This window comes from Haliotis cracherodii, unplaced genomic scaffold (assembly GCF_022045235.1).
Source record: "Haliotis cracherodii isolate W230 unplaced genomic scaffold, xgHalCrac1.p SCAF_3, whole genome shotgun sequence".
NCBI classification, from domain to species: Eukaryota; Metazoa; Mollusca; class Gastropoda; order Lepetellida; family Haliotidae; genus Haliotis; species Haliotis cracherodii.
In genome coordinates, this window is record NW_027266286.1 from 1,782,501 (window position 1) to 1,798,442 (window position 15,942).

The 15,942-nt window shown below is 41.9% G+C and overlaps 1 protein-coding gene across 2 annotated transcripts in view; it reads left to right on the forward strand.

The window, feature by feature from the left end:
- The window catches only part of LOC139474861 (protein mono-ADP-ribosyltransferase PARP14-like), a 17,562-nt gene extending 10,074 nt beyond the window's left edge, over nt 1-7,488 (forward strand). For both annotated transcript variants that reach the window (XM_071258041.1, XM_071258042.1), the window contains exons 7-15: nt 1-73; nt 696-917; nt 2,493-2,559; nt 3,057-3,121; nt 3,600-3,775; nt 3,951-4,007; nt 4,929-5,047; nt 5,460-5,596; nt 6,099-7,488. The exon at nt 1-73 is cut by the window's left edge and continues 161 nt beyond it. In XM_071258041.1, coding sequence (XP_071114142.1) covers nt 1-73; nt 696-917; nt 2,493-2,559; nt 3,057-3,121; nt 3,600-3,775; nt 3,951-4,007; nt 4,929-5,047; nt 5,460-5,596; nt 6,099-6,269 — 1,087 coding nt within the window. In that variant the 3' untranslated portion in view covers nt 6,270-7,488. The remainder of the gene's footprint in view (nt 74-695; nt 918-2,492; nt 2,560-3,056; nt 3,122-3,599; nt 3,776-3,950; nt 4,008-4,928; nt 5,048-5,459; nt 5,597-6,098) is intronic.
- The last annotated feature ends 8,454 nt before the right edge of the window (nt 7,489-15,942 follow it).

Below are 15,942 nucleotides of genomic sequence, written 5' to 3' on the forward strand. Positions count from 1 at the left end.
AAAGCTACAGTGTAAGAAAATATTCCATGTCGTGCTGCCGGTGTGGAACAATGGGCTGAATGATTCCGAAAAAGTTAGTATTTTCAGTGTGTGATGTTGTTTTTATATATTCAATTTCAATACAAATCCATTCCTTTTCTTCAAGAGTGGATACGGACTCCGCACTTGTGGTCTAAGGTACCTATTATCGCTGTGAAGAGTTATGTTTTATAGGTTACAACAACGTGATAAACATGCAACTGAAATATTATCGAAGTCAACGTTAATTAAAGTGTCATAACCCTTTCATAAAATAATGTCCAATGCGATGTCCACTAAACCATTCCGAATTTGCGTTTATTGATTAATAACGAACAGTGTTGACACCAGGTGTTCTGGAAAGGTGAGCGTATCCTGCTCCGTCGGTAACAATCGTCACCTTATGTTACTCACTCATACAATCTCTTGATATAAGGGGGCGGTCGGGTAGCTTGTGGTTAAAGCGTTCGCTCGTCACGCCGAAGACCCGGGTTCGATTCCCGACATGGGTACAATGTGTGAAGCCCATTTCTGGTGTCCCCCGCCGTGATATTGCTGGAATATTGCTAAAAGCGGCGTAAAACCATACTCACTCACTCACTCTTGATATAAAATCGGCCACATTTTCACACGAAAGGAAGGACACATGATGAATGTTTCACAACTTTCACCCCCAGTCGTTACAGTCTGTCCTCCTCCACTGCCTTGAAGAGGCATCCAGGCAGAACTTTGTGTCAATCGGCTTCCCTGTCCTTGGCACTGGCTACGTTGAATATCCAGCAGAGAAGTCCGCAAAGCTGATGCTGACGGCCCTGGTGAGCTTCTTGAACGCCAACCCGGACTCCACGCTCCAGACGGTCTTCATCGTTGTCCATCCCAAAGATGCCACAATCAGAAAGGTGGGTTTAGCTTCATCGTTGTCGGTCCTAAAGATGCCACTCTCAGAAAGGTGTGTTTAGTGTCATCGTTGTCGGCCCTACAGACGCCACTCTCAGAAACATGACCTAGTCCTTTATCGTTGTCCATCCTAATGATACCACAATCAGAAAGGTGGGTTTAGTTTCGTCGTTGTCGGTTCGAAAGATGCCACTCTCAGAAAGGTGAATTAGTCCTTCATCTCTGTTGATCGTAAAGATGTCACAATCAGAAAAATGAGTTTAGTTTCATCGTTGTCGGTCTTGAAGATGTCACTCTCAGAAAGGTGAGTTAATCCTTCATCGTTGTCCATCCCAAAGATGCCACTATCAGAAAGGTGAGTTAGTCCTTCATCGTTGTCTATCCCAAAGATGCCACTATGAGAAAGGTGAGTTCAACTTAATTGTTGTCGGTCCAAAAGTTGCCACTATCAGAAAGGTGAGTTTAGCTTCATTGTTATCGGTCCTAAAGATGCCACTGTCAGAAAGGTGAGTTTAGCTTCATTGTTGTCGGTCCCAAAGATATCACTGTCAGAAAGGTGAGTTTAGCTTCATTGTTCTCGGTCCTAAAGATGTCCCTCTGAGAAAGGTGAGTTTAGTTTCATCGTTGTCTGTCCTAAAGATGCCACTGTCAGAAAGGTGAGTTCAGCTTCATCGTTTTCGGTCCTAAAGATGCCACTATCAGAAAGGTGAGTTTAGTTTCATCGTTGTCCATCTAATGATACCACAATCAGAAAGGTGGGTTTAGCTTCATCGTTGTCGGTCCTAAAGATGGCACTATGAGGAAGGTGAGTTTAGCTTCATTGTCGTCAGTCCTAAAGATGTCACTATCAGAAAGGTGAGATTAGCTTCATCGTTGTCGGTCCTAAAGATGTCACTATCAGAAAGGTGAGATTAGCTTCATCGTTCTTAGTCCTAAAGATGTCACTATGAGGAAGGTGAGTTTAACTTCATCGTTTTCGGTCCTTAAGATGCCACTATGAGGAAGATGAGTTTAGTTTCATCGTTGTCGGTCCTCAAGATGCCACTATCAGACAGGTGAGATTAGCTTCATCGTTCTTAGTCCTAAAGATGGCACTATGAGGAAGGTGAGTTTAGCTTCATCGTTTTCGGTCCTAAAGATGCCACTATCAGGAAGTTGAGTTTAGCTTTATCGTTTTCGGTCCTAAAGATACCACTATCAGGAAGGTGAGTTTAGCTTCATCGTTTTCGGTCCTAAAGATGTCACTATCAGAAAGGTGAGTTTAGCTTCAGCGTTTTTGGTCCTAAAGATGCCACTTTTACAAACGTGAGTAAGCCTTTCATCGCTGTTCATCCTAACGATACCGTTATTAATAGGTGAATATGTCTATGTGTTTGTCCATCTTAAAGATACCACAATCAAAGATGAAAACTTCTTGCATCATTGTCCCTCCTGAATGTGACTTTGTCTTTGACATTGTTGTATCTTCCTCAAGTATCATACTGATTAACCATTAATACTGACAAAACATTATTAGAAATGCCTCTTACAATGAGACCTTTAGACATAACAGCTAATGATGAACATTTTTTTTCAAGGTATTGGAATCACAGGTGTCACACGGGATGGAAATAATGAAAGCTGTCTCGTCTGTTGTCATAGCAGGTGAGATTTAAGAGCTGCCTACAAACATGAATGAGTGAGTGAGTGAGCTTGATGTCATGCTGCTTTCAACTCACAGCAGGTATATTACGGCATGTCTGCTCGATAAAGAAGGAAAGCCTACGATGCAGGTTATGGATGTTTAACATTCTGGTGAAACCCAGGGGTATGGATCTGACATGTGTGTAGAAACACACTCATTGGTTTCTGATACGGCGAACTGGGCCAGCCCTGACCATTCACAAGCCTGAGTCACCACCCTACACTCAGGCAGTGTTGATGCATCTGATCAAATATAAGTTTATAATTTTATGTGTCATGTAGAATAACATGACGAAGAAGATTATGAGATTATATATCCCCTATGTAATATGTTGTATGTGATTTAAGTCATAAAACACAATAAAAACATATGTGACTTGTGTCGAGATCAAAGTAAAGGACAAAAAAATATTTTGACGGATACCATTTAGTTATCGCTGTCCAACTGTTTATTTCAGATGGCTCCCAGGTGGAGCTTGGCCCCCACACCCACGTGGTGTCAGGGCAGCTCGTGCAGGAGAAGGTGAGGACACAGGGGCAGTTGATCACTGGGATAGAAATTCTTGAAGTAAGTGAGGGAGGAAATGAAGGTTGTTTTAAGCCGCAGCCTATTTTACTACCGGTCGAGACTGGGCCAGAACGACGTCGACAGACACGTGGACAAACAGTCAGACAGGTCACTTTGAAACCACCGGTTCCTCCCCTTAGACTGTCATTAAGGATATATAGAGGCCTTTTTTTCCAACCAAATTCCGAAAGGGAGCTAAGCATTTTGGGGATCTTTTTTGTCACCGAAACCTCATAGTGAGACAATCGTGGGGTGCTGGGGACGTATGCTGGCCTCGAACCCCGAGACGAAAATGAATAAACATTTTTTATAACAATTTGTGGACTATCATTGAAACATCACTGAGTTAAAGTAACAGATGATTGAAGCTTTGCCTTTTTTGGAATGTTTACTTTAATTTCAATACAAGCCGTTGTTTTAAACGTCTTTATAGGATTTGTTCCACGAGTCGTTTTACGTCGCCGGAGAGAGGGAAGCTCTGCTGGGAACACAAGTGATGTACCGGAAGCTCACCCCCGACAATGTCAAGGCCATGACCCCTGAAGACTATCACTACAGGACGGTTGAGGCCCAGTTCTACAAGCGCATGCTGCACGACCCGGAAAACAAGTCAGTAGATGCCAGCCTAAAATTTGAAGAAAAAATGATATATCATTGTCCACTTTATCCGAATTCATACATGTTATATACATACCCTAGATGTGTCATCATTGGCACAAACCTTTGGATAAATGACAGTGTATATTAGCATACGTTTTAAATGGAACTTTTTCACATTTCACAGATATGAGGTGACAGCTGTTGAATACGTGATAAACCCGGCACTGTGTACAAACTTCAGGTACATCTACAATGTCTGTCTGTCTGTCTACATTTACTCTTCATTTACTTTCTGTTTACATACTGACTATCTACAGTGAAATCTATTTGGTCCTGATCCCGCTACTACCTGTGTCATTTGGAGCTGTACGGTCCAGGTCCACTGTATTAACCATTTCTGTCTCTGTCTATACTTATCTACTCAACTCACCCATTAACTCACCCATCTACTCACCCTCACTCACTCATCTACTCACCCGCACTCACTCATCTACTCACCCTCACTCACTCATCTACTCACCCTCACTCACTCACCCACTCACCGTCATTCACCCATCTGGATCGCCACCAGGTTAGTGGTTCGTTCCCCGTCCCCTTCAAACCAAAAGGAGCGCTACACATTAACGGGATAAAACACGGACTGGTCGTCTCGGAGTCAGGATACTGTGTCTGAGAGGAGAACTCATGTTAAGCTTCGGCATGTTACTCAGTTGGCTAGCATTAAAGAACGTCCTGACCAGTACAATCACACGTGCACATATACCGTTTTGAATAATCTTGAACGCGACGTTACATCCAATTTCACCTCACCTCATCACCATCACGCATTTTTTGGTTTGTCAGCACCATATCCGTGCTCGTGGGTTTCACCGAAGTGGTAAACGTCTGAGACCTGCATCACTTCGGGCTTTCCTCCCACATTAAGCTGACACGCCGTGATATAACTGGAATACTGATAAAAGCGGTGTTAAACCCAACTCACTCACTCACTCTACTCCCCTCACTCACATATCAACACACCTTTCGCTCCTCATGCCAATTTGATTCCCCACATGGGTACAATGGGTGAAACACATTTCTGGTGTTACCCGCCGTGATATTGCTGGAATATTGCTAATGGCGGCGTAAAACAATATTCACTCGCTGGCTTGTATGTATGCAGGAAGGCCCAGGAGAGGATGGGAGAGACCCAGGCAGGGTACGAGATCCCAGTGCTGGCGTTCCATGGCACCAAGGATACCAACATCAGAAGCATCTGCGAAGAGGGATTCCGTCAACCAGGTATGGACTTCGTTGGGATATTCTTTAGAAGCTCAGTAATACTATTCCTTTATAAGGACTGGCAGCAAGTGAATGGGTCTGTTATGGTATAGTTAAATGTTAATGGTAGTGATGTTCTCGACAACTGCGGCTTTTGTGCGTTGGGGAGGCCTAGTAAGGAATGAACGGGCAGTTCAGGTCGATCACAAACGTCTCCATTAATTTTTGTTCATACTTGTGCAAAGTCCATTATATTACAGATCCCCCTGATACTGACTGACGGATCATTCGATTGACTGGGCTATTTTATCTCAGTAATCATCGGTTGATATCAGGTCTTATTGTGGAGGTTAGCGTCTTCTATGGATGTCAAATAAATGTTTGTCGTCCTTCTGTTTCTGTTAATGAATTGTCAAAATGCAATATATTACAGATCACCCTGAATTTGAGGAAAACACTGATGTAGGCTGGTACGGGAACGGAATCTACTTCAGCGAGTTCCCCTCCTACTCCTCCCAGTACGTGGAGGGTGAGCAGATGCTGCTGCTGTGTAAAGTCCTCCAGGGCAGGGTAGGTTCACAGGGAGATGCCTTCATATTCCCAGACACAGAGTCCCCTCCTACTCCCCCAAGACACAGAGAGATCCACCCCTATTTCCTCCTACACATAGAGGACCCGTGAAGATTCCGGGGTAGAATAGGTCTTCAGCAACCCATGCTTGCCGTAAAAGGCGACTAACGGGATCGGGTGGTCAGGCTCGCTGACTTGGTTGATACATGTCATCGGTCCCAATTGCGTGGATCGATGCTCATGATATTAATCACTGGATTGTCTGGTCCAGACTCGATTATTTACAGACCGCCGTCATATAGCTGGAATATTGCGACGTTAAACAACAAACCAACCAACCAACCAACCTACACATTGAGAATTCACGTCAAAAACAAAGGGAGTTCCTGCATCCTCTTCCTTCCTACCCTTCTAACACTCAGTGAAATGTCGTGAATGTATGCGAGGTGTCATATAGATGTCGGGTCAGTATTTGATTCTGTTGCACGTTGTGTCGATTCAGGTATTCAAGTGTTCGGCTCAGAAGCTTGGAGCTGGAAAAGAACCTGGATATGACTCCCATGTAGACCCACATGGTCTGGAGATCGTCATCTACGACCAAGACTGCATCCTCCCCTGCTACATCGTCCACTACATTCAGATTGCCAGTATCCATGTCGAGCTATCAGACTAGGCAACATCAGTTTCCAGACTAGGACTTGAACGGCCACTAAAGCTGACGAGGACATCAAGAGGTGTCCAAGATGGTTGATACTGACCAAATATGAGACCGTATACCGTCAGTAACAGCCATCTTGGATTTTACAACACCCACCTCACATATTTTACATGGAAATTCTGGTACCGAAATTCGTTATTTGACACTGTTTTGTGTATTACTATCATGAATTGTGATGTGCAAGGACAATCTGTTTTTAGATCACGTTCGTGACTTTATTGATAAAGATTATAGTTAACAAGGTTGGGCCTCTAAGTTTTGAAGAGTGGTCTCCCTTTGACCCTTAATGTCAACGTACGGTTGTAAGTGTCAAGTTTTCATTTTGACATGACACGTGCGATATGGATACCAGAGAGTGTAAACTTTTCAGCATAATAAATTCGTTATTTATAAACTGACGACTTGCCCAAAAGTATTCTGCTAACTCAATATGACACCGTATACGGCAACTAAAGACACCATAACTTATAACCTTTTTTGGAATATTAAGCACGTATAGCAACAGTGTATATAATTTGCCATGCAAAATTGATTGAATACTATAGGTTTTATGTTAGTTAACGAGTGTTTTGGTGTGTAAATGTTGCATTGTAGTGGAAATCGATATCTCAGGTATGGCAGGTCCGCATTGGGCACGTTCAGGTCGTGAATGTAGCGGAGGACGACACCTTCACGGGCATGCATTGAATCTGCTGCAGTCAGAGGTAAACGTGTCTCCTCTAGTGTGATTAGGTGTGTGTGGACAGCGTGACACGGGTTACCCATGTAGGACTGACGTGTCTCCTCCAGTGTGATTAGGTGTGTGTGGACAGTGTGACACGGGTTACCCATGTAGGATTGACGTGTCTCCTCCAGTGTGATTAGGTGTGTGTGGACAGTGTGACACGGGTTACTCATGTAGGACTGACGTGTCTCCTCCAGTGTGATTAGGTTTGTTTAACACGGGTTACCCATGTAGGACTGACGTGTCTCCCCCAGTGTGATTAGGTGTGTGTGGACAGTTTAACACGGGTTACCCATGTAGGATTGACGTGTCTCCTACAGTGTGATTAGGTGTGTGTGGACAGTGTGACACGGGTTACTCATGTAGAACTGACGTGTCTCCTCCAGTGTGATTAGGTGTGTGTGGACAGTTTAACACGGGTTACTAATATAGGACAAACGTATCCATTCAGTGCACGGATCTGTGTTCGTCTTGGGTGTCACACTCTCACAATAAACACTTTCACACAATAGTCCGTGTTTGTCCCCTTCTTGACACTAATGGTATCGTCACTGTGTGAGAGTGATGTATAAAAATATAGCGGCCAGAAATATTTCGATAATCATAATATATAGAGACAAAATCCTTTCTATATCCAATAGAAATCTCTGCATAAAGTAGAGTCGGTTGTACAATTCCGATTATAACATGAGCATGTGTTTATGAATCACTATTAAATAGTAATGATACCAGGTGTTCGCGAAAAGGTGACCGTATCCTGCCCCACCGGTGGCACCTGTCACAAACACATGCAAAGGCAAGTCAACCATGAGCATGTGTTTATGAATCACTATCAGATAGTGTCAGGGTCACAGATAATTATGTTTTGTTAGTTGGATGTTAGCACATTAAATAGAGGCATTATGGTACGGTTAATGAGTATATAAGGCTTGGGTTGGTGTTAGATACTGTCAGGTAATACCATATGGGAACAGGTTAGAATCAGGGAAGCGTGACTGGGTACGGCTGATATCTGGGGAGGTATAAAAATAGGGAGGTCAGAGCTTGGGTAATGGGGTTCAGATTGAATAGCAGGGCAGGGAAGTAATTTGCACAGTCAGCCAGAATCAACATTTTACTGACACAAGGTTCCGGAAATGGTCTAAGTCTTTGATGTATCAGTTTCATGTATGGTTTTTGATACAGAGGATTGTCATGTATTGTTTGTGTAAGATCTAGTTGCACGCATGTATTTTAATAAGTAGCCACTTACCAGAATTGAAAGTACAGATATAGTTCCCCTCAGTGAAATCGTAATTGTTGTATGTATTGCTGGTGCCAGTGTGTGTAGGAACCTTAAGTAGAGAAATGTAATGAGTTTAGATAAAGGCCTCACGTTATTTGGTAAGGAATTGACACGCATCTTGAGTAGCTGTTGTCAGATATCCTTTGTTGTAGGGTCGCGGAACTTGGTTTATACCTCTTATATTGGTATAACAATAGGGAGGTCAGTGGGGTAATGGGGGCCAGTTTGAAAAACTGGTAAAAGTTTTGCCGCTTATATTTTGCGGGAGGATGCCTTCTCTCAATATATCCCGGGTTAATAATGCTATTTTTTGAGGGACTAAGTTTTGTTTTGTTTGTTTATTTGTTGTTTAACGCCGCATTCAGCAATATTCCAGTTACATGACGGCCGTCTGTAAATAATCGAGTCTGGACCAGACAATCCAGTGATAATCATCATGAGCATCGATCCACGCAATTGGGACACGATGACATGCATCAACCAAGTCAGCGAGCCTGACCACCCGATCCCGTTTGTCGCCTTTTACGGCAAGCATGGGCTGCTGAAGACCTATTCCACCCGGATCTTCACGGGCCAAAATGATATGAGGGGAAATGGACTTGTTTGGGTTCACGTGTGATCAAAGGATCAGCTATCATCAAAATGACAGTTACAAACACACCAACATCTGCTTCACAATTTGGACTACTGAATGATGGTGCACAAACACATGTGTAGTTCGATTCAGAGTCATTTATCTTCCAATTGGAACCAGCTTGCTCCATAAAATCTGCCCGAGAAGTTGTTACTGGCTGCACGTGTTACTTATCTATGAACACCTGATGTCATCACTATTTTCTGCGATCCATTCATTTTTTCCACTATTGTGCCTATTACGACCAAAGAAATATTTTTTTGGCAAGTAATCGAGGATTCTCTGGCGTTTACGTTTCATAAAGTAGACGCGACTTCTTTCTTTACTATGAAGGTGACGTTTCGGTAAAGATCCTTATACCGTTGTCAAGCAAGGCTGAATAATGAGCATGGTACAGAATATATATGGTATGTGGAGGATTAACAGTAACAACAATTGCATACATCAGAGAGATTAACGTGAGTCGGTTTACCTAAACTTTTATGTTTAAATTTTCCAATTTGTGAACATTTGTATGGTCACGTGCCATCAAACTCTCGCATTCTGCAAGAATAAAGAAGTATTTGGCTCTCAAGCAATGATCATTACAAGTTTCAGTTTTCACTGCAGATGAAATTCAAATAACCAGAATTCAAAATATCTAAACAACGGAACATATAATATTATGTTGAGCCCTATTACCAATTAAACATAAACCAAAGTTTATCAAGAAAATCAACACTGACATTGAGATTATAAGTATACTGAACCGCAAAAGAAACGTCACCACAAGTAACATTGCATGAAAAGTTGTCTTTTAAATATCAGGGTACTTTTTGTCAATGTTTCTAAAATTTAACATTGCCTTCTCTGGAAAAATGAAATTTGATGATAACAAAAGCAGATGACAATAAAATCGATCGCCCAAACGCATCACGGCAACAGCCATGGTAACCCGATGCACGTGCTACCACATGCCAAGATTGACAAGAAATCAGCGACACCAAGCACATGGACGATTGCAAGCTGGACAAACCGCCCGGCAAGTAGCCAATGTATTTAAAGTCCACGTAAGGACCATATACAGGCTCCAGCAACGGTACCAGATCACCAACACTACAGATGACCGACCACGTAGTGGAAGACCAAGGGTCACCACCCGACGTCAGGATCGTCAGATTATGCATCTTTAAGATCGCTTTGTTACCGCTGCGGAAACTGCTCGACAAACCATGGGGACACACCAGTGACACATTAGTGCGGACATCTTGCGTCGACGATTGACGAGCAGACACCCCCACTGTCACAGGCCACATCTAGGACCAATTCTGACACCACGTCATCGCCGGGACCGTCTTCAGTGGGCAACATAGCAGAGTCCTCTTCTCAACGAGAGCAGATGGCACAGAGAGAGAGAGAGAGAGAGAGAGAGAGAGAGAGGGAGAGGGAGAGAGAGAGAGAGAGAGAGAGAGAGAGAGAGAGAGAGAGCATCATGGTGTGGGGTGGAATTGTTCTTGCACAGAGGGTCGACCCTGTGGTCTTCCAGAAAAAAACGGTCCAGGGAGAGGCAATGGTGTCACAGCAGGTCGGTACATTGATCAAGTCTTGAGACCACACGCCATACCTGATTTGGCACGTCGCCGCAACCACGAGTTTCAGCATGATAACGCTCGTTTCCACACTGTGTGAGCAACAAGAGACTTCCTGCAGCAGAATGGCATCAGAGTCATGAAATGGCCTGCCCTCAGTCCCAATTTAAATCCCATTGCGCACCTGTGGGACGAGATTCAAAGACGGCTGAATGACGTCCGACCAAGGCCGACAACTGCAGCTGAACTGCGTCAGGCGTTTCTCAGGGTGAGGGCTCAAGTGCCTATGGCCTTCATCAACCGCCTCATCCATCCTTGTATCGACGTGGCACGGCAGTCATCATGTGGCGGACACACGAGACACTGACTTGTGATGCCATTTTCCCAGAGAAATACTTCACTTTAAGGACATTTGACAATTTGTCAACCTTGATGATCAGTTTTGCCAAGTTTCATCTTTTAATATGTCTCAAAGTATGTTTACAGTGTTTGGACAAATAAGGTTTCTCATATATCTATCCGTGGTGACGTTTCTTTTGCGGTTTAGTATATCATTATTATTGAAACAATATATTCCAATATACTTCAACGAAAGTAGTATATTTTCTAAAAATTTCATATGGGTCACAGATCGACTTAGGACAACAAACACACGTGGTAGCCGGACAACTAGTTGAGGGAAGGTGAGATGGTGTCAGTACTTTAGTGTTAGGGACACGGGTGGTCCAAGTCGCTGCGAAGAATTGTTTCCCATATTCACCCCGATTATGCTTCTATGCTTGTCAGCACCATAGCCTGCTGACGGGTTTCACCAAAGTTGTAAATGTCTCAGCCCTGCATCACTTCGTGCTTTCCTCTCACATCAAGCTGACACGATGGGGTGTGTGTGGAAACCTTCACCCTCAATAAAACAAATGGATATGATCTTGGTATCATGCCATGAGTTTATGTGGGGTTGTGGTTCTTTTCGCTGTCGTCACTGATTCTCAGTGGCCAATGGATGCAATATTCATCACTATATCGGCAGACCCTCGAGACTGATTATTCTCTGGGCTGACGTTGTATATTTACAAACAGTATAAAATGTGTGAACTTGTGTACAGACCAATAAGAGTGACATCGGAGAAATGCAAGCGCAACTCACCCTTCAATCTGCATCCATGACATGATGACACATACTTTCTTCAAAATCGATTTAGAAAAGTGGGGAAAGGTTAGTAATTTGTAATTAAGTAATTCAATAACAATGTTAACCATAGTGACATCTCACCTTCTTTGTGTCAAATCCAAACTGCCAACTGTCAACCAAAGTTGATTTTACAGTAATATTGTGTTCTTCCAGTGTGGTTACATAGGTGATTATGTTTACAATGTCTGAATGTCTGAATACTTGACCACGCAGTAGAGACAATACCCAATGGCATCAGCTATCAAACGTTGTCTTCGTCTTGTACTATATATTCAATGAGTCGTTAAATGTTGCTGGAGAGAGAGACACAATGAAAGGAACACAGGTAAAATATTTGAAGCTGACGCCCGCGACTGTTCGGCCGATGTCAGCAAGGGACTATCACTACAAGACAGCTGAGTCTCAGCTTTACAAGTGTATGCTGTACGACCCCGAGAACAAGTGGTTGGACATTTAATCATCTCTGTTTGTTGTTTAACACCGCACTAATCATTCAAGCTATTGGTGGGTTGCGGTGGCCACATGAACGTGAAAAACATTACTCCTGGAAACCTATGCCTTTTCGCTGAAGCCCAACCAAAGAACACATGTACATCTCCAAGATCTGAAACTATGCCACCAACCTAGCAACTGAGTAAGACAAAACCTCACTTAAAAAAATATAGGTGCACTAAACGGTCATTTGCGCTACATTGGCGATATTGCGTAGATTTACACATCGGTTTTTACCCTTTGCCCTCATAACGCATTTGCAGGACTTTTGATAAACAAGCTCTATCAGCAGCATATTGGCATTGACCCAATTGTTTGACTCATGAATCCATGTCATCGTTAATTGAGGTTGGCTGGAAGATTGATGATTTCCACCTACGTGAAACAAGACGGACGAAACATTTAACAAGGTGCAGTGATGTATATAAACAAACTCTTTTCCTAGAGCATTACGCTACCTTGGGATATTATTGCTTCAATGTACAAGCCAATTAAACAATTTTTAAAACAATGGGGAAACAATCCCATCAATGTCAGCCTGCCTAGACATGATATTCATATCATAATGGTTGCGAGATATTCGTTCATTATACACTGAAGGGCTCTTTTTACGGTATTCATAATTCAAGGCAGTGCATTTCATTTTTAAAATTTAAAATCACGTTAGTACAAGTACACTTTGTTTTAATTATGGTATCCTTACACCTACAGCACGCACGCACGCACGCACGCACACCTCCTTCCAAATAGGTAGATGATCCATTTTACTTTCCTTTGTATCCAACTTTCTATGACATGGCTCTTTGGCTGAAATAAATAGCCCGCAAGGTGGCGGTGTTTCAGTTTCGAACAATGACTGACAATGTAAACACAACCGAGTGTCGGGAGAGGTTTTTTGAAAACCATTAGGGAACCAGATCACCTTTGACCGTCAAACTTCGTATCAACTTGAATGACAAACCATGGATACAATAAATGGCTCCATATCTAGATATAAGTCAATACATCTTCTGTAGTTTTATCATAAAAAATCGAATCGATCGTGTTTGGCGTCTGCATCAATCACAGTGGGCGGAGCTTAATTACGTTAGCGCTATAAATAGCAAAGCACATGGTCATGTGTACATGTGACACATTTAATGCATTTGTGGTCAAAGTGTATTGTGTTGTATATTTTTACGGCAGAACATCAGTTTCGGTTAATGTAACAGTAACGATACTTAAATACGAAATTGACGACGCGATTCTTTCAGTTCTATCCGAAAATTACAGATACTTGTTTAGTTTTGGTCATTTGCATTCAACAGTTAGATTTGTGCCACACAATAATCAGTTTATATTCATAAAACGTAAATTATTACAGATATTTCAACTAGTGTTTAGGAAGGGGCCTAACTTGAAGCACCAGAAGTTACGCCAATATTCCTCAACTTGACTACAATAGATGAATATGTCACGTGTATCAAAATAACAATGCACATAAGCAACTGGTGCGGTGTTTCAGTTTCGAACAATGACTGACAATGTAAACACAACCGAGTGTCGGGAGAGGTTTTTTGAAAACCATTAGGGAACCAGATCACCTTTGACCGTCAAACTTCGTATCAACTTGAATGACAAACCATGGATACAATAAATGGCTCCATATCTAGATATAAGTCAATACATCTTCTGTAGTTTTATCATAAAAAATCGAATCGATCGTGTTTGGCGTCTGCATCAATCACAGTGGGCGGAGCTTAATTACGTTAGCGCTATAAATAGCAAAGCACATGGTCATGTGTACATGTGACACATTTAATGCATTTGTGGTCAAAGTGTATTGTGTTGTATATTTTTACGGCAGAACATCAGTTTCGGTTAATGTAACAGTAACGATACTTAAATACGAAATTGACGACGCGATTCTTTCAGTTCTATCCGAAAATTACAGATACTTGTTTAGTTTTGGTCATTTGCATTCAACAGTTAGATTTGTGCCACACAATAATCAGTTTATATTCATAAAACGTAAATTATTACAGATATTTCAACTAGTGTTTAGGAAGGGGCCTAACTTGAAGCACCAGAAGTTACGCCAATATTCTTCAACTTGACTACAATAGATGAATATGTCACGTGTATCAAAATAACAATGCACATAAGCAACTGGTAAATAAGTAACGAAATATATTTGATGATTTGACCTATAGAAGGCGTATCCAGATAATATTGTACTTACGATAAACGAAAACTCCAATACACATATTCCAAGACAACTTTAATTATGAACTTCCTTTACTTTCACAGAATTTTCACACACAAAACTGAGTTTGATCATTAGATCCACACTTGTCCCATGTATTTTTGTTCGGGGTATTTGGATACACTTAGCGCACAAGTTTTAAAATACAATCTGGGATCCCTTTCCCGTTTTGTCCACACCAATCCTTCATCTGCTCAGAGACCATATAATATTATATGGTCTCTGATCTGCTGCAACGTTTAATTCCGTTTCTTCAAGTCCAAGTATCTACGATCTCTCCAAACACTTCGTCCAGAAGCAATGTGCTCGAATCGACGAATTTCTGCAACATGCTGGCCGCACCATTCCTTAACTGCGATTGCCTGTGCCGTGTCACGCATGGTTGATAAAAGAAGTGCGAACATACATATTCGGCTTCATCTGGTTCCACAATGAAATCTAGCTGTGACACTGATTCACTAATCCCAAGAATCGTCACTGAATTTATCAAAGTTTCTGTTGCCCTTACAAGGGCGGGAAGAGAGGCGCCATCTTGTCGATTCGAGTTGTGAATCGGAATGATGTCATCTTGAACTGGAACTTTCTCCACGATAAAGTCACCAATGTCATAATCGAAATGACATAAGGCTCCCTGATTATCTCGAACAATTCTTCGTCAAAGTAGGCTTCACATGAAAATCTTCTGTTGCTCATATTGAAGACAAGCGAAATTGCAAAGATCTTCACAGTTGTAAGCAGCAACTCGATGCGCTCATGGGGCATGGTTGCTAGGAGATCGCGTGGTCAGAAATGCGAAAATAAAAAGTTTTAGAAAGTAATAAAAGAAATACCCAGTGCAATGAAAAAGTACCATCTACGGGATATTTTTTAATTATAATATTCACGAAAAAAATAATATTTTCTAAAAATGCAAAATAATTTATTAATTTATCCCAAGGTCGTAACCCTGATCACATGGTGGAAGAAATCTTTGCGATGACGCCATGAATGAGGTCGTGTGTATTACATTGTTGAATTCAACTGCCAAGGAAGATTTGTTGAGGCACTGACATTATGACAGATGCTCGTAATGGATGGAGAGAAAAATGTATCTGAGAGAAACATTGTTGCTTTGAGCTTCGAGACAAAACACGACTGCCAAAGTAGCAAGCGACCTGAATGTAAGCTTGATGAAAGTAATGATGAAACCCATTTTCACGCACATGACAGAACTAATGTGAACAAATATTTATCTGAACATCGTTTCGAAGTCTGTGAGGCTGTCCGTATATGAATATTTTTATCTCCATTCCGACGTGAAATAATATAATGTCTTCGTGTCTCAATTTTGCTGCGGCAGTGGAAAATTGCCCACCGATCTAATAAAAGAAATATTTCTACATCTACAACTGCACCGTCATAAAACCAGGTCAACTTTATCTTTGTTCCGTTGTTTATTAAAAATTCGTTTCCGAAGCAAAGCGAATCGATCTACATCATAAATTAATTCAT